The following is a 22,342-nucleotide window of genomic DNA, read 5'->3' as shown; positions in this document are numbered from 1 at the left end:
AGTGAGCAGATTGAACAAAGGCTGCAGTGAAGGCAGAGTGATTGAGTTCACTTTTCTTGACATATTTTTTGTTAAAGGCACACATCAAGGAGTTTTATCTTTGTGGAATTTGTATTAATGCTCTCCATTCTTTCATTTTGTTCAGCCTTGTTCCTACATTCTTGTTGCAGGTATCCCTTTCCAACCGTGTTCAGCACATGCAGTAAGAAGGACCTTGCCGCCAGTCTGGAGAAAGGCGTGGGAATGTGTTTGTACAACATGCCCGAGGTCAAGGTGCTTTACGGAGGCCAAAAATGCGGCAATGGCTATGTGGAGGAGGGAGAAGAGTGTGACTGCGGGGAGCCAGAGGTAAGGTCAACACAAAAGGCATTCAACCACACCTGCACCATTGGAGTGGATCAATCTCCACCTGTGTGGTTACCACTGAACAGGGCATGTAAAGCTAAATGTGAAAGTGCATAGAAAGCAAATGTTTTCAGTCAATCTTCCCCTTGGTGAGTTTGGAGAATCGGAATTCAGACAAATAAAAGAGTATCCCTTTCTCCAAGATGCCCAAAAACCTCCCAAAATATTCTCTGCTTATAGTAAACCATGTCTTCAAATCAATATGTTTATTCCCAAATGTAAGAAATGACTGGTTGTGAATGAATAATGCAAAAAAAACAAAACAACTTTTGTGCACTTGTCTTACTTGACATTTCCCTTGCAAACTGTGCTTTATGGAAACAATGTTACTGTCCTATAAGCAATCATCCAGAACCACTGAAAGTCTCAGCCACGCACTCAGACCCCTAAAACAAACCACAACAAACTTCCAAGTTAAACTTTCTCTTGACCCTGAAATGTGTTTTTATGACTTAAAAGCAGAGAAATCTAGTAAGCTGGAAAAAAAATACCAACCCAAAAACCAGCAAGCCACCCAAGGCTTCCCGTGTAAGTGTTTTATTTACATCACACCTTCTCTTGATTTCCCACATGTGTGGAGCGAGGCTCTGACAGGCCGCTCGGCTGATGCCATATCCCCGCTGAAGGCCCATTAATCAAACCACTGTATAACAGTGTGACAAAGGAAACAAACAAATCAGGTCGAGGCTGAAACACATTTTCTTTGGCTGTACCAGCTAAAGTCTGATGCACGCATCCGTGCACACATTGTTTCTTTCTCGTGTGCACAGCAGGATACACTACCCTGTGAAGGGAAGTGAAAATCGCATGTGGGAAGCAGGTAACACTCTGTTGTAGCCAACCCAGCTGCTTGGAAATCACAGGAAATATAGTGAGGAATATATCACTTGAAATTCCTGCTCAATATACAATGAAAATAGTGACAAATGCCCTTCAGAGGCATTTGCTAAGTCCATTAATTATCTTTGTACAGTGCAGAAAGTCATCTTGAGAAGCTGGAGCCACTAAATGCTTGTCACTTTTCTTATAAATGAACTATCGTATCTACATCCTGCACATATTATTGCCCCATATCTAATGATGTACTTCTCAGTCATCCATTTCTGAACTGTTAATCAAATTCAGGATTGCATGAGCGCTGGAGTCTACCCCAGCCTTTAATATGGCTCTCCAACAATTAGCTTGTTTTAAACTCCAATCAGACTGACACCGTGATTATAGCCTCTTCCAAGTTATATCCTAAAAAAACACTTGCTTCCTTTTGCTGCAAAATCTTAGCGTAATATTTGATTCCTCTCTGGGCTTCGACTTCCGTGTAAAATCTGCATTTCATTCGTGTTTCTTTCACTTAAGGAATTCCCTTATAAATTGTGACGATGCTCTCCTCGGCTTAACTGGAGAAAATGATTTATGAGTTAGTCCAGCTTAGATAAACAATCTCTTTCACATGTTCAAGCTGTACGAAATGCCGTTGCCAGACTGCTAACATGTTCTAATAAGCAAGCTCACATTACTCCCAGTAGCATTTAGGATCCGTAAATTTAAAATTCTTGTACTCGGATAAAGAGCATTAACTGGACAGGCTCCAGACTGTTGATCCCAGCGCTGAACGCAGGCTCAGAATTTTTTTTGCTGTTCCTCGCATAAAATCAGAAATTGAGGGGGCGGTGCCTTTCAGTCTGTGACATCAAGACTTGAAAACAGTCTCCTACTACAAATAACTAATTTAAAAAGCAGTTTCAAACTTGTTTTTCTTTTATTCTGCACTTTAATTTATTCTTGTTTTGCTGTCAGTGGCACTTTACTGTACTCTACTGTATTTTATTGTGGTTTTTATGTATTTTAGTCTACTTTAATTTACCTTGTGACTGCCTCTCTGTGAAAGGCACTTTACAAAAAAAATTACTTACTTAGTTTAAGAGAGAGGGTACATGTACAGGTCACATTCACATCTACATCCAATTAAGCTAACATGCATGACTTTGGACTCTGGGAGGATGCCAGAGTAACTGGAGAGAAGACCGGCACAGAGAGGTCATGCAAACTCAACGTAGACATGATCCCCTCGCTAGCCTTCCTGTTGTGAGGCGGTGGTGCTAACTGTTCCGCAACCTTGATGCCCGTTATGTACTTTTATAACTTTATTAAAATGCTTATAGAAATCTGTGGATCCCTCCGTGGGTGTGCCTCCCCAGAAAGTCACTGACCCACCACCAAACCAGTCTTGCTAAATGATGGCAGCATAACGCTCTCCACGGCTTCTCCAGACCTTTTCACCTCTGTCGGAGGTGCTGATAGTAAGCCTGCTCTTATCTGTGAAAAGGACAACAGTGGTGGACCTACCAATTCTGGGATTCTGTGGCAAATGTCAGTAAGGCTCCATGCTGCTAGGCAGTGAGCACATGACCCACTAAAGGACATGAAGCCCTCAGTCCACCTTCATGAAGTTTGTTTCAGATTTTTTGATCAGAAACACTCACAACAATTGCCTGCAGCAGGTCATTTTGTAGAACTGCGGCAATGCTTTTCCTCTTCCTCCTTTCACGGAGGAGCTGCTCGTGAGTTACAGACTTTCTACGGCCCTGTCTAGCTCCCCTAGAGTAATTGCCTCCTCCATGATCGTGAGACTCTGTTAGAGACACAGCAAACTTTCTAGTAATGACACATTACTAAATTTCCCGGAGGAACCCACTCGAGGGATTAATAATTTTATCGAACCATTACTGTGCCATCCTCATGTTACCAGCGGTGACAAATGCAAATCCAAAATTAGCTTAAAAAAAATCAACCTGTGGTAATTTCATTAACACCAAAGCTGCTGAAATTGATTAATAACCCCCTCTGCTACTTAACTCAACAGATCAATATCCCAGACGTTTAACTGACTGAATGCTATACTCTGATTAAAAAGGGATCCTTTAATTTTTTTGAGCAGTGTGGATTTCAGTAAGGACAGATCATTTGGACAGAGTGATTTATTGAAGGGCAGAGTTTGAGTAGTGAACTGTTTGGCAGTTAAACTCTGATCATCCTACACGATTGGGATAGGAACCCCTAGAGTCCAGAAGCTGGTGGTGGCAGACTTGATGCAGTTGGAGATGAGGTGGAGGCTTACAAGGCTCAAGACAGGAAATAAACGGTTGGACCAGAGTGATGACGACAGAATTTAGTTTGACTGCGTGGGAAGGCTGGAGTGATGCAAAGAATAGACTGGCAGACCAAATTCCCAGCAATCAAGGCTGACGATGTCATGAAACGCTGTGTGGCAGGCAGGAGGAGGACCCAAAATGCAAAACTCACACACACGGGGATGAACTCAAAAGGCAGCTTTATTGCCGAAGAGGCAGAACATAGGAAATGCAAAACTAAACTGGGAAAAGTAAACTAACACTCGGAGAGAGAGACACAGGGAAATCCACGCAGCATGAGGGACGACGTCACGCTGAACAGAGGGAGACGCAGACAGAAATACACAGAGGGTTAACGAGGGGAGTGGGAACACACGGGGAACACAGGTGACACTGATAATCATAACGAGACAGGGCGGGGTGAACTGAACACTGACGGGAGAGGTGAAACAGGAAGTACAGAGGAGAGAGAGCACGAGTAGAACACCAACGTAACGGGCAGGGGAGACACGGAATAAACACGAAAGGGGACGAGGGCTCATAAATACATAGAGGGCACACAGGGGGAAGAGAGAGCACGGGGAGAACTTAGACATAATGGGCAGGGGAAGCATGGAATAAAACATAAGGAGAGACGAGGGCTCACAGATACACAGAGGGGCACACAGGGAGACATGAAGGGCAAGGGATCAAAACTAGAAGCCATAAAATAAAATCACACACAAGTACAATAATACGAAAATCACAAAGAACTAAAAACGCTGGGTCAGGAGACCCAGGACCGTGACAGTACCCCCCCCTCAAGGGCTGGCTCCAGACAGCCCAAACACAGAAAAACAAAACCAAACAGAAAACAACCCAGGGCGGGCGGCGGGGGCCCAGGACGGAGGGCTCGGAACAGAAAACAAAGAGCACAGAAAACACCGGAGCCCAAGAAAACAACCCAAAACACAGAGCAGTTCAGGGGGCCGACCGTGCGGAAGGCAACGGCGGAGACGCGGAAACAGTTCAGGAGGCCGACCGTGCGCAAGGCAACGGCGGCGACGCGGAAACAGTTCAGGAGGCCGGCCGTGCGCAAGGCAACGGCGGCGGCGAAGGAGACGACGGAGCAGTTCAGGAGGCCGACCGCGCGGAAGGCAGCGGCGGCGGCGAAGGAGACGACGGAGCAGTTCAGGAGGCCGACCGCGCGGAAGGCAGCGGCGGCCCTCCAGTCCCAGGCGTGCCGGCCATGGCCCGGTGGGCGCAGGGCCAGACGAGGCAGCCGATGAGGATGCTGGACCAGACGAGGCAGCCGATGAGGATGCTGGACCAGACGAGGCAGCCGATGAGGATGCTGGACCAGACGAAGCAGCCGATGAGGAGGCTGCGGCAGACGAAGGCTCTGAAGAGGAGGCTGCGGCAGACGAAGGCTCTGAAGAGGAGGCTGCGGCAGACGAAGGCTCTGAAGAGGAGGCTGCGGCAGACGAAGGCTCTGAAGAGGAGGCTGCGGCAGACGAAGGCTCTGAAGAGGAGGCTGCGGCAGACGAAGGCTCTGAAGAGGAGGCTGCGGCAGACGAAGGCTCTGAAGAGGAGGCTGCGGCAGACGAAGGCTCTGAAGAGGAGGCTGCGGCAGACGAAGGCTCTGAAGAGGAGGCTGCGGCAGACGAAGGCTCTGAAGAGGCTGCAGCAGACGAAGACTCGGAGGCCGGGCCAGGCGAGGTTGCAGAGGCTGAGGCCGGGCCAGGCGAGGTTGCAGAGGCTGAGGCCGGGCCAGGCGAGGTTGCAGAGGCCGAGGCCGGGCCAGGCGAGGTTGCAGAGGCCGAGGCCGGGCCAGGCGAGGTTGCAGAGGCCGAGGCCGGGCCAGGCGAGGTTGCAGAGGCCGAGGCCGGGCCAGGCGAGGTTGCAGAGGCTGAGGCCGGGCCAGGCGATGACGGGGCGGTCGCAGATTGGCGGCTGGACAGGCTCCTCGGGCCCTCCAGCTGATGCGGCGTGAGGCTGAACGGGCCCCTCGGACCCTCCAGCGGAGACAGGAGGCTGAACGGGCCCCTCGGACCCTCCAGCGAAGACAGGAGGCTGAACGGGCCCCTCGGACCCTCCAGCGGAGACAGGAGGCTGAACGGGCCCCTCGGACCCTCCAGCGGAGACAGGAGGCTGAACGGGCCCCTCGGACCCTCCAGCGGAGACAGGAGGCTGAACGGGCCCCTCGGACCCTCCAGCGGAGACAGGAGGCTGAACGGGCCTCTCGGACCCTCCAGCGGAGACAGGAGGCTGAACGGGCCTCTCGGACCCTCCAGCGGAGACAGGAGGCTGAACGGGCCTCTCGGACCCTCCAGCGGAGACAGGGAGGTGCTGGCCGGGCTCACTGGAACCCCCAGCGGACGAGGTAGATGGCGGCGTGGGAGCCGCGGAGTCCTGGATGAGCTCATCCGAGCTTCCAGCAGGAGCTGAAGTAGAGCCAGAGAGGATTGGGACCCCGGGCTCAATGTTAAGCTGGCTAGAAAACCGCACTGCTATGGGGAACTGGGCCAAAGGTTCAGGTGCGAGCTGAGCTGCCGGACACACGGGGACCTGAGCTGCTGGACACACGGGGACCTGAGCTGCTGGACACACGGGGACCTGAGCTGCTAACGGTGGAGAAGTAAATGACTGCACAGGGGACTGAACTGATGTCTGTAGTAACGGTGGTGGTGAGAGTGGAGTAGGTGGTGGAGTTAATGACTTCACAGGGGAATGAACTAGAGGTAGTGACGGTTGTGGTGCTGGTGGTTGAGTGGGTGACTGTGCTAAAGGAGGCTGCACTGGGGACAGCAGGGCTGCAGGAGACTGCACTGGGGACACTGGAGACTGCACTGGGGACACTGGAGACTGCACTGGGGACACTGGAGACTGCACTGGGGACACTGGAGACTGCAGTGATGGTTGTAGTGGAGGTGTAACGGGTGAAGGAGTGGCTGAAGTGGCTGTGGGTCGGGCGGCTAGTGGCTCAGCTACAGAGCATATTAACGGCAGGGCTATGGGTTGAATGACTGACTGAGTAGCAGCCTGAGTGGCTGGGTGTAGTGACGGTTGTGGTGGAAGAGAAACAGGTGGTAGTGTGGATGATGGAGCTAAGGGCGACTGAGTGGCAGACCGAACTGATGACTGAAGCGATGGTAGAGATGAAAATGGAGCTTGTGGTGGAGTTAATGGCTGAGCTGCGGGTGGCGGCGAGGGAGCTAACTGAGCTGCGGGTGGCGGCGAGGGAGCTAACTGAGCTGCGGGTGGCGGCGAGGGAGCTAACTGAGCTGCGGGTGGCGGCGAGGGAGCTAACTGAGCTGCGGGTGGCGGCGAGGGAGCTAAGCAGCTCGCTTTGACTTCCGCCACACAAAACACAGCCCCTGAATGAACAGTCATAATGTCTGGAAAAGACACAGAGTTCTCACTCACCACAGCAGGTGAATTAGAAGGCCGAATGTCCGGCTGTGGGGTGGCGCGTCGGCGGCGTGAATGCCGTTTTCTTCGGGAAGCCGGAGGTGCGGTGATGGAGGAAACCGGCAACGACGGAGAGATCGCGGCCGGCTCCTCATCCTCCGACCACATTGCTGCGAGAAAAGCAGCGGGTGAGTGACAGTCAGAGTGGGGGGTGGATGGAGAGGAGTCCAGTGGCAGCAGCGTGGAAACGTTTCCTGATTGTGGCGGTCGCTGTTGCGGTACGACGAGCTCGCGAATTTGTACTGTCTCCTTGGCTTTCTGCAGGTTGGACAGTAGGCCCGAAAATCCTGAGAGCTCGTGGAGATGGGGATTCCCTTTGAGAATAGCCTCGATGGCGTTTATCCCAATGGACATGGCTTTAATGTCCGAGGCGTGGGAAACTCGCTCCCACAGGCCGAAGATGCGGGCCAAATCGCTTTCCCGGGAGGAGCCTGCTGGGTCCATGTCTGGTGACGTCGTACTGTCATGAAACGCTGTGTGGCAGGCAGGAGGAGGACCCAAAATGCAAAACTCACACACACGGGGATGAACTCAAAAGGCAGCTTTATTGCCGAAGAGGCAGAACATAGGAAATGCAAAACTAAACTGGGAAAAGTAAACTAACACTCGGAGAGAGAGACACAGGGAAATCCACGCAGCATGAGGGACGACGTCACGCTGAACAGAGGGAGACGCAGACAGAAATACACAGAGGGTTAACGAGGGGAGTGGGAACACACGGGGAACACAGGTGACACTGATAATCATAACGAGACAGGGCGGGGTGAACTGAACACTGACGGGAGAGGTGAAACAGGAAGTACAGAGGAGAGAGAGCACGAGTAGAACACCAACGTAACGGGCAGGGGAGACACGGAATAAACACGAAAGGGGACGAGGGCTCATAAATACATAGAGGGCACACAGGGGGAAGAGAGAGCACGGGGAGAACTTAGACATAATGGGCAGGGGAAGCATGGAATAAAACATAAGGAGAGACGAGGGCTCACAGATACACAGAGGGGCACACAGGGAGACATGAAGGGCAAGGGATCAAAACTAGAAGCCATAAAATAAAATCACACACAAGTACAATAATACGAAAATCACAAAGAACTAAAAACGCTGGGTCAGGAGACCCAGGACCGTGACAGACGAGTCAATACAGATGTTTTGTTTTTGTTTTTTTCTTTTTGTTACGGAACTTATGCATAAGCTTATATGTTTTGCCGTTACATTTGCAAATAATTAGAATTTCAGCTTAAATTCAAACATTCAGGTGAGTTTTGACCTTTAGTTGTCTGAAAAGCCAGAAGCAGCGTAGAGTTTTGTGGCAGCTTAATTAACATTTACCAACTGCAGCTATAAAATGAGATATGAATTGTTGATAACAATCTGTAATCTGGTAGATTTAAATGACATTTATTGCCTAGTGGACTTTATACCTTGTTTTTCGCAAGCTCTGTTTACTCTAGAGATCCAAATATAGAGCCATTAGGCTAATAAGCTTAAAATACTGACATGTTAAGCAGAAAAGTTCAAATAGTTTTTACTGAAGTTGACACGATGTAATCGCCAGGACAGTCTTCGAGTTGATGCTTTTTCCAATTAAATGACTTCTTTTTTTTCTGTTTTCAACTCGCTGAACTTCGACTGACTCAACATTGCGTTTGTTCGATTAGTGCTGTTATTACTGTGTTCTCCATCATTTAGATGGCAGCAGATTGTATTTCGGTGAAGTCGTTATGTTTGACCACCAACAAACTAACCATAAATTTTCCATTCGGTAGTTCCATCTCTGCCAGTTTACCTCTTTGTAACCTCCATGATGTCAGCACACGGGCTTGTGCTTGTTAGATCTGCCGACCCACTTAGTTCAAGAGATGAAAGCAACTTTCTTCTTCCCTCTTAAAAAAAAAAGGCCTACATCAGAGCCAAGAGGTAAACAGCCATAATCATAAAACCTCACATACACTGAAAATTAGACATCCAACAACTCGCCTGCCTCCACCTTCAACACATCTTGTCATTACCTTAGGGCCCCACAGGCTAAACAGCTATGTTGTCTGTTTTTGTGAAATAGTGTGCTTTCTAGCACTGCTTGCACAAAGCTGATGTGTTTTGGGATTCAATAAAAGATAAACATCGACAGATAAACGCCTCACTGGGGATTTTTGTTACGGCGTTACTCCCCATCCAGCTCATCCTGACACATGCTCTATCGGCTCATTTTCTGCAAGCTGATCTTGTCATTGTGGTAAAGTGTCTACAATCTTCAAATCCCGTTTCTGCTTCTGGCCACGATGCCCTAATAGTCAACTCCGAAACACGTTTCTGTTATCTGCATCAAATCTCAGTGGAGGTTTTAACACACGCCCTCTTAAGAGCTTCATCTGATTTCTATCTCTTGCTTGTCTTCTGTTTTTTTGAGGGGGCGTATTGCATTAAACATGTTCCTTTCCTTTTTTTTCCCTTTTTTTTCACTACTCTAAATGTCTAAAGAATTTGCCAAATCCAAAACATATGAGCCTGAGTTTATATGTGTCCCTTCGAGGGTCTGCAGGTCAGGGTAGGAATCTCCGGACATCTCCCCTGACCTGGAAGTCTTTATCTGACAGGGAGCAGCCAGCAGTGGATCTTCAGGGAAGTGATCAGGTCCGCATGTTGTTAACTATTTTGTTTTCTTTTCCTCCAGGAATGCATGAACCCGTGCTGCAATGCCACCACATGCACCCTGAAGGAAGATGCTGTGTGTGCCCACGGACAGTGCTGTGAAGGCTGCAGAGTAAGAGATTTCATGCAGTTCTTGGTCTTTTTCACTTTGTCCTTCAACTGTTTTTAATTTACATGCACTCATACGTTCCTAAGAGCCAAATCAATTCTGTAAAAGCTTTTCAGAGCTTCACTTTTTATAAAAACTTTCTAAAACTCTTAATTCTCGGCAGAAGGTTATTACTGGTGTGAGTCTGCTTGTTTGTATAATTTCATATCTCGGGTGATTTTATTCCAAATTTGTATATCTTACATCAATAGGAAGGCTTCAATTAAATTCAAGTTCAAGTTGGATAGCCTAAGATTTGCTTCGTCTTAAATATTCATGGTTTTTGTTTGCCATGGAAATCATTTTATGTTATCTTTGGTCTTCTCTTTTCAAAAAAAGTACTTGTTGAAAATGTATTCGAAGGATTGCATTTAGAGAGCCATTGATGGCCTTGTAGAATTATATATCTTAAGATATAAGTACTGCAAAGTGTTATTCACAAGATACAGCTTCATGTTTTGTTTTTGCTGCATAAGTACAGTACTGTAAAATAATCTAGAGCTACTTTCCAAAGGTATTTCAAAGTTTTTCGTCAAACCTCGGCTGCTTTTTCTCTTATTTTCAGTCCTTTAACCTAATTGCTTTCAGAGGAATGTTTGTGGTGGTTGTTGTTGTTTGTTGTTGTTTAACACTGACCTATGAATTATTACAAGCATAAAAACTTACCAACCCAAAGGGTGAATCAGTGTTGTGTCTGCACATAACAGACAGCTTAACCGAATACCTTTAGTCACTTTGTTACCAGCAGCCTGTCACAAAAAACCCAATGTGCTCCTATTTCTTTACTTAAATCAATCACAAATGCCAAAGATAACTCAGACAGGTATAAAATAGCATTTTTGCACCAACAAGGTGTTTCCCAGAGAGCTATTACCTGAAAGCTTGGCATACCTCCGTATGGTGTGCAGTATGTCCTGAAATAAACAAATGCAGGACGAAAGAAGTGACGACCAAAAAAATCAATCTCCAACAAATGGACAGTATCTGAAAATCATGTCTTTAAGAAATAGGAACAGATTCGTCAATGACCTGACCAAGAACGCAAGAGATGCTTCTGGCCTTTCAGTTGATCCATCTACTGTTCACCAAAAGACTCATTAGAAATGGTCTCAGTGAAAGAGTGGCTGTTAAGAAGCCATTCTTCAGGAACAGAAACATGGAGAAAAGGCTGAGGTCGACCAGATTACAGAAGAACTGGACTGAAAATTAGAGGCAACTAAAGTCATTGAGAGATCCAAATTTGATCCAAATTTTTAGTTTAACTCCTCATCAGTATGGACGGAGTAGGTCAGGAGAGGCTCTGTCAGGGTTTGGACTGCATTTCACATTTTAGTTGTGGTGTTGGAGATCTTGTTAAAATTGATGCAATAATTAGCACAGAAAGGTACCGTCAGACTGTGAACCACCATGCATCACCATCTTGAAAGTGTTTGGTTGGCAATGGCTTCACCTGCCAGCATGATAATGATCTCAAACACACGGCCAATGGAGTAAAAGCATACCTGGGTAAGGAAAATAACACCATCAGTCATAGATTGGTCTCCCCAGAGCCTAGACCTCAACGTTATTGGAGGAGTGTGGGATCATCCTGACCCAGAACATAGCATCCAAAGAAAAGCTTTGAATGTCCTACAAGAAACCTGGAGAACTATTCCTGAAGACTACTTGAAGATATTACAAGAAAGCTTTCCTAAGTTTTCATATATGTTTTCCCATGTTTAAATTGTTTTACCAATTTCCCATTTTCCTGGTAAAATATAGAGAAATAAGGGGCTAATCGAGACTCTTGCACAGTATTATATTAGAAGCTATTTTTGGGCATGTATATGACCTTGTAGTTTTTCATTTCATTTTCAGATTTAAGCCCTTCCAGACACTTTTAAACTGTTAAACAATCTTACTGGTTTTATTTCAGCATCCAAAAGCTTTGATGTTTTCAACCAGTAATAACAGTGATCATCCCAATATTTCCAACACTTGATAAAACTTTTGATTACAGCACAAAACAGAAACTCGCAACACAATAGATGAGAGCAAAAACAAATTAAACTGGAGTCGACCTCAAATCTTCTTTAAATTCCTTTTAGAGATTATCTTGCGTTTGGCAGATCCACAAGAGAAAAGCCAAGGTTTATGGTCACGTCTTTCATTAATTAAGCCTTAACCTGCAAATATCACCTTTAAAACCCTTTATTGATGCAGACTGGCATAGCTTCATAGATTGAAATGCCCTCCTGTCCACCACTTCCATAGCTATGCGGAACATTTACAAAGCCCAAAAGCAAAAAAGAGCTAAATAAAGCTGCTGTTCAATGAGGCAGTGTTTATCTACTGTAAAAGGGGGTCTAATGTACAGAACTCTATATATTCACAGCTCAAACCTGCTGGCACCCTTTGCCGGGAAACCAGTAACTCATGTGACCTGCCAGAGTTCTGTACTGGTGCCAGCCCTCACTGCCCAGCCAACGTTTATCTACATGATGGACATGCCTGCCACAACGTTGACGGCTACTGCTACAATGGCATCTGCCAGACTCACGAGCAGCAATGCATCACTCTGTGGGGAGCAGGTAAATCAGTGGATGCTTGCCACCTGCAAATTTATGCATAATCTTTGCTTTTCTAAGGTAAAACATTGTTTCATTTTCATGATTACATTGTGGGGGGTGGTTTCTTGTTTGTCTCTGTACAAAGGAGCAAAGCCCGCCCCTGGGATCTGCTTTGAGAGAGTCAACTCTGCAGGCGATCCTTACGGGAACTGCGGGAAGGACTCCAAAGGCTCCTTTGCCAAATGTGATGCAAGGTAATGCTGCGGCTGCACTGATGTGGTAAAGGTAAAGAGAAATTACTGTGGAAAACAAAGCTAATTAGCTCACGTAGTGTCATTGGCAATCATCATTATGCTGTGACGTGATCTTCAATCTAAAGTTTGCATGGCTGAATAATGTAATTTCAGAAAGATAGCAGCTAATTAAGAAAGTATTCATGAATCAATTTATTCTATTTTTGTCAGCTAATTGTTCTTAAGATCTTCTCCCTTCTGGTAAATTCTGTAATCAAGCTTTTTGTTAATTGATGTAATTGCTTTGATGACCGGAGGACTGAATCACTGCAGGCCCCTTCAGCACTCTCTCATCCTCCTCTGCAGTTACTGATCTTCCACTGTGATTGACAGAGCAGCATTATGGCTTTTTTTTTTAAGTTGTACTATGTGTGTGTGTTTCTGTATGTGTATGTGCTCCATGCAGTGATGCAAAGTGTGGTAAAATCCAGTGCCAGGGTGGAGCCAACCGCCCAGTGATCGGAACAAATGCCGTTTCCATTGAAACTAACATCCCTCTGCAAGAAGGAGGACGTATTCTGTGTCGAGGAACACATGTTTACCTGGGCGATGACATGCCTGACCCTGGACTGGTGCTGGCTGGCACAAAGTGTGGAGACAACATGGTGAGTGATCAGTAATATAAAGGCCTTCAATTCAACCGTTAAAACTTTATTTATATTCAAGATTTAATGTAATGAATCGAGTACTGCTCACCATTATACCCCAGTATCTACAGCAGAATTTTATAATATTGTTCTTTTCTTTTTTTTCATTAACTACAGTATCGGTTAGCTTGTTGTTTGTTGTCCTATAAAAACAGGATGCAGTTTAATTCATATTCTCTAGAGATGCTAAAAGGCTCGCAAGTGCATGAACCTGAAGTTGCATTACCTTGAGGAGTACCCGACCGTACAGCAAGGTTTTCACTTCCTATAGAAAATGGCCAATAAAGCTAACTGTGTGAATCCACTGAGCATTTTTGCACATCTTGCTTAGGGCTGAATAAGACTTTTTTTTGAGCTCTTGGTTTTATTAGGTGTGTCTCTCAACTTTTCTCTGTCTTTTTGTTCCTCTCCAAACTTCTCTCACCACATCACTGACATCAGTCCCTACTCCTGCCAAGTAGGAGGCTAATAGCTTTCGAGTGGATAACTTACCGACCTAACTGCCTCTTCAATCTACAACATTTGCTGATTTGATGATAATCGGTTGAGGGAGCACACACTGATCAGCCAGGACATTAAACCCACCTGCCTATTATTGAGTAGATCTGTTTCCATATTGCCAAAACAGCTTTGACCCATTGGGGCAGGGTCACAAATGCTGGGCTTGGCCCATGGTTTCTGGCACCAAGATGCTGGCAGCAAATGCTTTGAGTGACATGCTGGGACCACATGGACTCTTCATTGGACCCCAGCACGATGCCTTTTTCATGCCTTTTGATCCTCGAGTCATATCAGGTTTTGGGAGGGGTTTAAGGCCAGTATGCATGATCTGAAATTATTTTTATGGACATAGTAGGTGTTGGAGTTATCACTTGACTTGATTGGTGAAGCTCCTGCAAGTCAGAATAGGTCATTGAGCATTAAATCCTTGCAGATATTCTTGATGCCTGCTCGGGAGTTCTCAGGCATTTTTAGATGATTGCATTTACCAAATCCCCCCAGAGCTGTGGATTTGGACTTGTGAAAGTCATTTGTGATTGAAACTTGGCTAAACGTGTGAGGGCTGTGTCACAAAAGAAATTAACCAGGTTTCACACGGTTGTTCTTAACACAGGAGACATTTACTGTATTGCATAAGGTTACGTATAAAAAGTGTTTCAAATTGCTGTGTTTCTCTTACAAGCAGTGGAACTAAATAATAGGGTCTACAAGTGTGCTTTTTCGGTTGCCTCCGGGGATGTACCTTGGTGCCTTTGTACCTTCCCCATTGAGCTGTGTGTGCAAAATGGACGTCAGCCAGGTTAGTTTGTCTCCTGGCTACAGTCTCCCAAGTCATGACTTAGCGCCCTGGAAACTTTGATGGCCTGGAGGTGGCTGTTTGTCATGTGCCTTTGTTCTCTAAAAAAAGGATTTGTATTTCCATGCCAATCAGGGTATTAAGTTAGCAGCTCACAGCCTGCACAGCAATACACAGCAAAATCACCAGTGTTAAATTAACACTGGAGATTTTGCTGTGTAGCAGTGAATAAGATGAGAGCTGCTTGCCTAATGCGGGCCTTATTTTCTACATAAAAGCAACCGTCTTTTTTACATTCTGATGTTTTTGTTTGATCTAAAGAATAGAAAGCTTATTGTGATTTTTGCCTCTTCAGCCCCGCACCGCATTGCAGCTACCTGAGCAGCATTCGGCACTTCCACCTGAGTGGGAAATTGCTTATTTCGCTGTAAATCTCCCACAGACGTCTCTTCAGATGTTAGCCTAATCATGACATTTATATGCAGCATGTGTAGTTTTAATTGATCATGTTAATTTCAACTTCAAGACCGTTTGATAAAAATTCACAGGGCAGCTGCACTCTTCTGTTTGAGTTAGCAGCAGGCATCAATGATGCTCCTTTATGATGTCCATAAATAAGATATTTTCCAGCTGTTCTGCAGAAGTATAAACCCTTCTTCTTATTCTTAGTATTTCTGTTCATCTTCATGGACTCTTGAATTCAGCACCTCCTGAAATATTTAATGGTGCTTTTCTCTTTATAGGTGTGCCTGAATCGGCAATGCCAGAATGTCAGCGTCTTTGGTGTGCATGAGTGCTCGGGAAAGTGCAGTGGACGTGGGGTGAGTGCAAGTACCTATTAGCTCAAATTTTTGTGTTAAATTATACACTGTAGCCTTTGAAACAGTGTCAAAAGCCTGTGAGAACTCTGTATTTATCTATTCAGTTGCATTTGGAACAGCTACATATACCCCGTAATTGCAAACAACAGCAGAGCAACAATGTATTTACAATACAGCCTTGGACTTATGGCAGCTTCTCCTATTACGTACAATCAATCTTCATTGTTCCACCGAGGTTAAATCAATCACTTTTACAGCATCATTTAGGGGCTACTTAAATTGTTGTCCATCATCTTTTTTACTACACAAAGGGAGAAGAGCCAGTGCAGCACGTCAGGGTGTCCACCTGCACACAATAGTCCTTTTTTTGCAGCATAAAAGCAGCTCGCACTGCTCTAAAATGATCACCCTTTTCTCTTATTAATAATTCAGCAAAGGGTGCTTTTATGATTTATTTAGTTTGTTGTTTAGTTCTGTGAATCAAACATTCACCGCAGGCGAGATGAATTTACAGACACCAACTCAATTACGGCATCGTAAAGCGCCGAGATTTTGTGCAACAAGAAATCAAAGCTATGATTCTGAGATATTTTTTTTATCCTCTTATAATTTGCTAAATGTCTGTGAAACAAATTAGCTTGTAAATGGAAAATAACAGCAACAAACAAAATATTGTAGCCGCGTGTTGATTGGCTCAAAAATAATCACATTAAAAATGACTTTGTGGGGGAATTTGAGAAAATTATTTTCCCACTGTGCGAAGTAGAGCTGCATCTCCCCTCCTGCAGAAATATCTGCCAAGAATAATTTGCCTACCATTTTGTCAAACACCTCGCACAGTACGAGACCTGACTGGGAAAGCAGTAATGCTCTGAATTTACCTTAGGAGCTTGCCTGCAAGTCCTCTTGCTTTATCTCACAATGCATGCGCTGTATTGACGCTGGAATCTATTTTTTGTTACTTATTTAGCAGGTAAAAAAGCACTTTGGGGGCTTTTTTTCTGCACCTTTTAAACACAGATCAATGCCACGTTTTCTATAAATAATCGGATCAAAATGTGTGTCTGTGTGCACCAGAGTAGCTGATTGTGGTTTCATCTAATTACCATTTCAAGCACATAGATGTTCTTAGACTTTTAAAAGTAATTAATGGCTTTTACATGTGCGCATATAGGAGATGTAATCCATTTCTCTATAGCTGCCCCACAGAGTTTTAAAGAATTTGATGCCTACTTAGATTTCGCACATCTTTCACACATCTGCTTCAGTTTTTATTCATGACGCATTATGGTAACATTTCCCTTCGCACAAATATAAATCTCGCTCAATCCATAACTCCCTCTCAACCCCCCCAAGTGCCTCTTAACCCTATCAGTTGATGCAAAGGAGTGTCCATGGCCTGGAGGCAGGGAAGTCTCTGGACTGTACGTCTGTGCTATGTTAATCCCCTACAGCTGCTCAGCTCTCTATTTGTCTCCTCTTCTATCCACCTGACAGCTGGACTGCGTTATTTCACCAGGGAATCCTCCTGGATCAAACTTCTGCACTGGAAACTCGAGGCTTTAGGGGACAGTCTCTCCCTTCCACATGCTTTATCTATTATAAGTGTACACACACAAGCACAGTCAGTGCTCTGTTGGATTGCTTTATTTAATGGTTTATGACCAATTTAGTTTGCACCTTGTTATTTTGCTGTTAGATCTAAGGCCGTTTGATACTATTTGATGCCGGAGACAAAAGAAATAGTCAATATTGCATCTAATACACACTAAAAGTACCTTGTTTACAGGTTTGCAACAACAAGAAGAACTGCCACTGTGAAGCACACTGGGCACCACCGTTTTGCGAGACAGCCGGCTTTGGTGGGAGCATTGACAGCGGGCCAATGAGAGCTGCAGGTAGTGTGGACAGTTTAAGTTCTATCGTCACTCATCTAGGCAGACAAACAACAACACTAACTCAGAAATAAGCAGGAACACAAAGCTCCTTATACGTCTCTTTCTTGCAGAGTCATTTCTGGATTAATGTGTGGTTTGGACTAAAGTGTAACTTTCCTAGTGCAACACAACTCCCTTTCCACCCTGTAATACATTATACTGTAAACAGTTTTTATTAAAAAAAGAAAAAGAAGGAATAGAGTGAGAAGCAGAAATGAGCAGAGAAATGTGAACTGTGTGAACTGCTGGCCATGGCCGAGCTGTAACGGTCTTTACGTTATGTCCTGTATTGTTCCGTGCTGTAGATGTGCGTGTGTGTGTATTAATGTGCGTGTTGTCATATATGGCATCAGCTGACAGCGTGCTGATTACTGTGGCAATCCTGGTCACCCTGGTGAGTCTAATGGTAGCCACCGTAATCATCTTTCTGAAGAGGAAGACTCTGCTGCGCTTCCTCTTCACCAATAAGAAGCGCACCTTGGAGAAACTCAGGTAACATTTCCCTCTGAAAACCCGTAAGAAGAAGAAAATTTCATAAAAATTTGCATTTTTGTTTTCTTGCAAGTTTATTTATGGGAAACTTGTACACAAAATATACATAGTTGACAATTTTCGTAACTGCTTATATAATTCAGGGTCATGTGGGCAAGGAGTCTGTTCCATCTCAGGATTAAACCGATCTATTCACACTCACAGTCACACCTACAGCCAATAAGCAATCCCCAATTAACCTAATGTGCATATATTTGAACTTAGCCACCGATCTTTTCTGGACAGTTTACCCACCGTGCCACATATTTGTCACCAAACCTCAAACAAACACAGTCAGTGAAAGCTGGTGAACGTTATAAATCATTTCACTGCTGACAATGCTGATATTTCCCTCAGGAGTTTTTAAAGCACCAGCAGAGCTAAAAGCAAATGAGTAACAGATTTACAAATTTGAAACTGTGATTTTCTAAGTTGATCTGCTTCATCAGGGGTGTGATCGCACTGTTAGATACAAATACAGCAGTGGTAGCAGGAGTGTGGAAGTATAAATAGGCAGACAACTATCATTTTTCGCTCTTTTTTGTTGATATGGGTAATATTTCTGCACTGAGAAACAAGAAAAGGCTTCATTTCTAATGTGCTCTACCTTCCCTATATCATACCATAGCAGGAGGCATGTAGTGAAATATAAATATAAATGTCTAAATTAAAAAAACTGCTTACACTGTGCTCATAGATCCGTGGAAGCTACCAGGCCAACCAGCCCCATCAGAAGCGAGTCCATGTACAGACCCACACCGCAGCGCAAGCCTCCCCCCAAACCCTCCGGGGCTAACATTTTTAAGGTCAGTATCTCCATAATGTGTCTGTCAGACAGCTTTCTTTATGCGTGTCGGCCTACACCGTGTCTTCATACAACCGTGAAATTCCTCTATATGAGCGTGTGCGCGCTCATTTCTGTCACAGGCCGTTTGGTTTCTTTTGTAATGATGACATTTTCTTAGAGCACTTCACTAACATGCAGTCAGGCCTCGGCGTAGAGCCGTAACGCTTCCATGCTCGTTGACAAAACAAGATGATGGCATGCCGGCTAATCGATTCGGCCTCAATCTATCTGTCACTCGAAGCAGTATTAATTACAGTGTCGTTGTTGAAAGGATGCGGAGAAACTTTAATTGAAAGATTACACTATCTATGAGAGATTGTAATGTTGTTATTTGAGCCTCTTTAATAGTTGTTTGTTTGTTTCGCTGTGAGAATGAAGCAGAGGTGATTGATTCAGGCTGAGGAAGAAAATAGGCTTTGATTTGTTTGTTGGAAACGATAAGCACAGAAGGAGATTGCCTATCACTTGTGTTTGTGTGCCAGAATAAAGGCACTTGCATTTATTTATCGTGGGTGTGTGGATCTGGTTTGTGTTTGCACTCACCAGTATCTGCAAAAAATGTGCAAAAATTGTTATATTAAATATAATAACTGAGTGAGGTCGATCTGTCTGTCTGTTCTCGTTATTCTGATTACTTCAGCCAGTTGTCAGAAGTCCAGATGTCAGTCAGCTGTCTTTGAACACATCTGCATTTTCTCTTTATGTGAATGTGTGCTGTCCAGCAGCCAAATCCTTTATGGCCATTTTTGGTGTTATTGGGGTTTTTTTATTTTCGTTTTTTCTGGAGCGGAGGGTGAACAGCTGGTCAGGACATGTTGTCAGACTTTTACAATTTCACAACATCACATCTAATGATTTTGTTTTCCAGTTTTATGGCTGATTCTGACATCAGCTTTCTGACGCTAATGAGACTTTATGACTAAAGTTGGGTTTTACCTCAGTTTCACCCTAATATCACAGGCTTCAGCTTTTAGAACCATTAGACAAAATTAGGCTGCACCTAATGACTTCATTGTGCAGATTGTGTGTTTGATTATTTTCATATCTGAAAGGGTCTGAAAGGTTCAGAATATAGTGAAAATAACCGTCAAACCATCAGCTATTGGCCAGCAACAGATCAGTGCTTCAAACAGTCCTTTTGGAGCAGACTTTAAACAAATGGGTACGCAGCAGTGGCACACTGAACAACCTGTGTGGTATTTTAAGCTGAAACTTGAAAGACACCTTCTAGGGACATGTGAGACCTGAATTAACTGGCTAATAAGGGGTGTAATATGGGACCTTTAATTTAGGATCTGTGAAACCAACCGGGGCCAGACATCAATAACTGTTTTTTAAAGAGAGGCATGAGCCGAAAGGCCATAGGACACCATCTAATATAGTCTAGAGGGTAGTAAGATTTAATCCAAAGTGTGTGAGACATTTTGTAGTCTTTGTGTCACCTCAGAAATATATTTTGATGATGTTCTGTGTACAGTGAGACTCGCTAATGAGTCCACGTGGATCCAGAATTAACATACAAACCTGACCCAGATACAGCATGTGGCAACCATTCCTAAATACTTTCAGTTGCTGCTTGAGCTTTTCAACATGTAATGTTTATCAAAAGGAGGCAGTTAAGCTGGTGCGAGGATCTGGATTCAGCCGAAGTGGCTCCTAGGTGAGGTCATTTCAGCGTGTCGTAGAAGTGGGAGGAAATGAGGTTACGTTTCTCGGCTGACCCGAGAACGTCGATGGATGGGTGGAAATGTCCTCACAGTTCAGAAGCTGCAGCTGAAATATTTGTGACATTTTGCTTGATAAGAGAAAATGAATCATCAAAATGCCTGTCTGCGGTTCACACATTCTAATTATTTTAGCACCAACAAGACTAAATTGCAGGGGTTTAGAAAATAATCTTGGTAAGAGAGAGTGGAAGGTAAAAGCCTGTCAGATGAGAATTTTCACATTTGCATATGTTATATTTAAAAAAGCAGGTAAAGTTTAATTTAGTTATAGTTTCATTCTTTATCTGTCAAAGACTAAATATAAAAACTGTGATCTCATGAGAGAAAAGATGCCTTGTTCCAGATTTGGCCGCAGTCCCTGAACATAATGTATAAAATCAGTTTGATTTCTAAGTTTTAGTTTCAGGATCATTTTATTATGTATGCTACCTCACTACAATTTATGTATTACTGGAAATAACATGTGCGATCTCTTTTCAGCCATCTCTCCTGAGTGCAGAGCCTCTTCTCCCACCGCACAACTTCCACTCTCACAGCCTGCGCAGACTGCCCCTCTACCAGCCCCTCCACATCAGTCAGCCCATGCCGGTGTCTCTCAGTGTGGGGCAGCCCACCCTGCCTCTTCTGCCGGCACACTACAAAGTCCTGCCGACGGACGCGTCCGGCTCCCCGCCACCTAGGGTGCAACCTTTTCTCAGCCTGCCACGCCATCAGTCGTCGTACAGAGTGGACCAGGTTAGTGTGAAAAAAAAAAAAAAAACGTTGATAAATGCTTTTATTTATTTAAACACTGACAGACCCTTTTTTCACAGCACAGCGTGACTCACACAGAAGTGTGTTTAATATCATCACTAACACTTCTGTTTACCTGCCACTTCATGGCATAATTGCTGTCGTGAAACAGGTTTAATGGACTTCCTTTGATCTCACAAGCTTTATCTTTGCCTTCGTCTTAAATTGTTACTGTAAAGTTTAAAATTGCAATTTATTTTTGTTGACCACAGCTTTAATGGACTGTACATTCTCAACAGCCCATTAAATTCAAGTTGTGTATATGTTCCTCTACATTACTCCAGACTATATTCTCAACCACGCCACACATTTCTACACTTATTTTCCACAATATCTAGGCCGCCATCAATTTTATTACATTTCAGTAAAGTGCCAAAGTAACCTGCCAAGACCTGAAGCCTCCCTGAAATAGGTCACGGTGAACATTCAGGTATTTTTTTTTGTTAAAGTTACATCCTCAGTCAATTGCAATGAATCCCTGGCATTTAAGGACACTGTGACAGCTTAGATTTGAGTCAGTTTGCAAAAAAAAGCAATCTTCCTCAGCAGATGAAGTTTGCTTAGCACTTATGGAATAGCAGATGCTCAAATTTCACGTTTTCTAAGCACTTTAAGCCCACCTCATCTGTAAAAGCTAAATCCTTTACCTTGGAAAAAAAGTCGCTGACTCGATCAGAAGTCCTTACGGTCCTTAATTTGAATATCCACAGTTCGATGATTACAGGGCAGACTCCATCTGCAGAGGAAGATTCATGTGGTGCGGCTGAAAGGTCCAGATATTGTGCTGAGATAAATGTGTGTGTGCTTGGAGATCAGAATCAGAAGCAGTGGTGTTATGAAATTGTTATGCATGATTTTGTTATGCATGATGATTTACTTTTTTTCTCTTTTGATTTCTTTGATACGTTTTATAGAAATGTAACTTCAACAATAAACAAAGCAGAATAGAGCTCGCTGTGGCAGATGAAAAGTGCATTTTAAGTCTCAGAACCTACTAAAAGTAACAGAAACCAATGGATTGTAGGGTAAGAATTAATATGAAAAGCTATGTACCCTTAAAAAATGCTCCACAGTAATGTAAAATATATGCAAATTGTAGCTAATGGCCTAAAACTTGA

The 22,342-nt window shown here is 44.3% G+C and overlaps 1 protein-coding gene across 2 annotated transcripts in view; it reads left to right on the top strand.

Moving 5' to 3' along the window:
- Window positions 1-22,342, top strand: part of adam12b (ADAM metallopeptidase domain 12b) — a 100,242-nt gene that overhangs the window by 68,166 nt on the left and 9,734 nt on the right. Inside the window, exons 12-21 of one of the 2 annotated variants that reach the window (XM_085477462.1) lie at window positions 171-348; window positions 9,658-9,747; window positions 12,158-12,353; window positions 12,478-12,586; window positions 13,032-13,230; window positions 15,313-15,390; window positions 17,180-17,288; window positions 17,681-17,819; window positions 18,556-18,664; window positions 20,913-21,167. In XM_085477462.1, coding sequence (XP_085333588.1) covers window positions 171-348; window positions 9,658-9,747; window positions 12,158-12,353; window positions 12,478-12,586; window positions 13,032-13,230; window positions 15,313-15,390; window positions 17,180-17,288; window positions 17,681-17,819; window positions 18,556-18,664; window positions 20,913-21,167 — 1,462 coding nt within the window. Of the gene's footprint in view, window positions 1-170; window positions 349-9,657; window positions 9,748-12,157; window positions 12,354-12,477; window positions 12,587-13,031; window positions 13,231-15,312; window positions 15,391-17,179; window positions 17,289-17,632; window positions 17,820-18,555; window positions 18,665-20,912; window positions 21,168-22,342 lie in introns of both variants that reach the window. The other variant, XM_085477461.1, reaches the window with a different exon arrangement.

This window comes from Copadichromis virginalis, linkage group LG13 (assembly GCF_057382275.1).
Source record: "Copadichromis virginalis isolate Kocher_CV1m ecotype Utaka linkage group LG13, C_Virginalis_male_GT1.1, whole genome shotgun sequence".
NCBI lineage: Eukaryota > Metazoa > Chordata > Actinopteri > Cichliformes > Cichlidae > Copadichromis > Copadichromis virginalis.
Note: the sequence above shows the minus strand (reverse complement) of the source record. Positions and strands in the feature narration are given on the sequence as shown.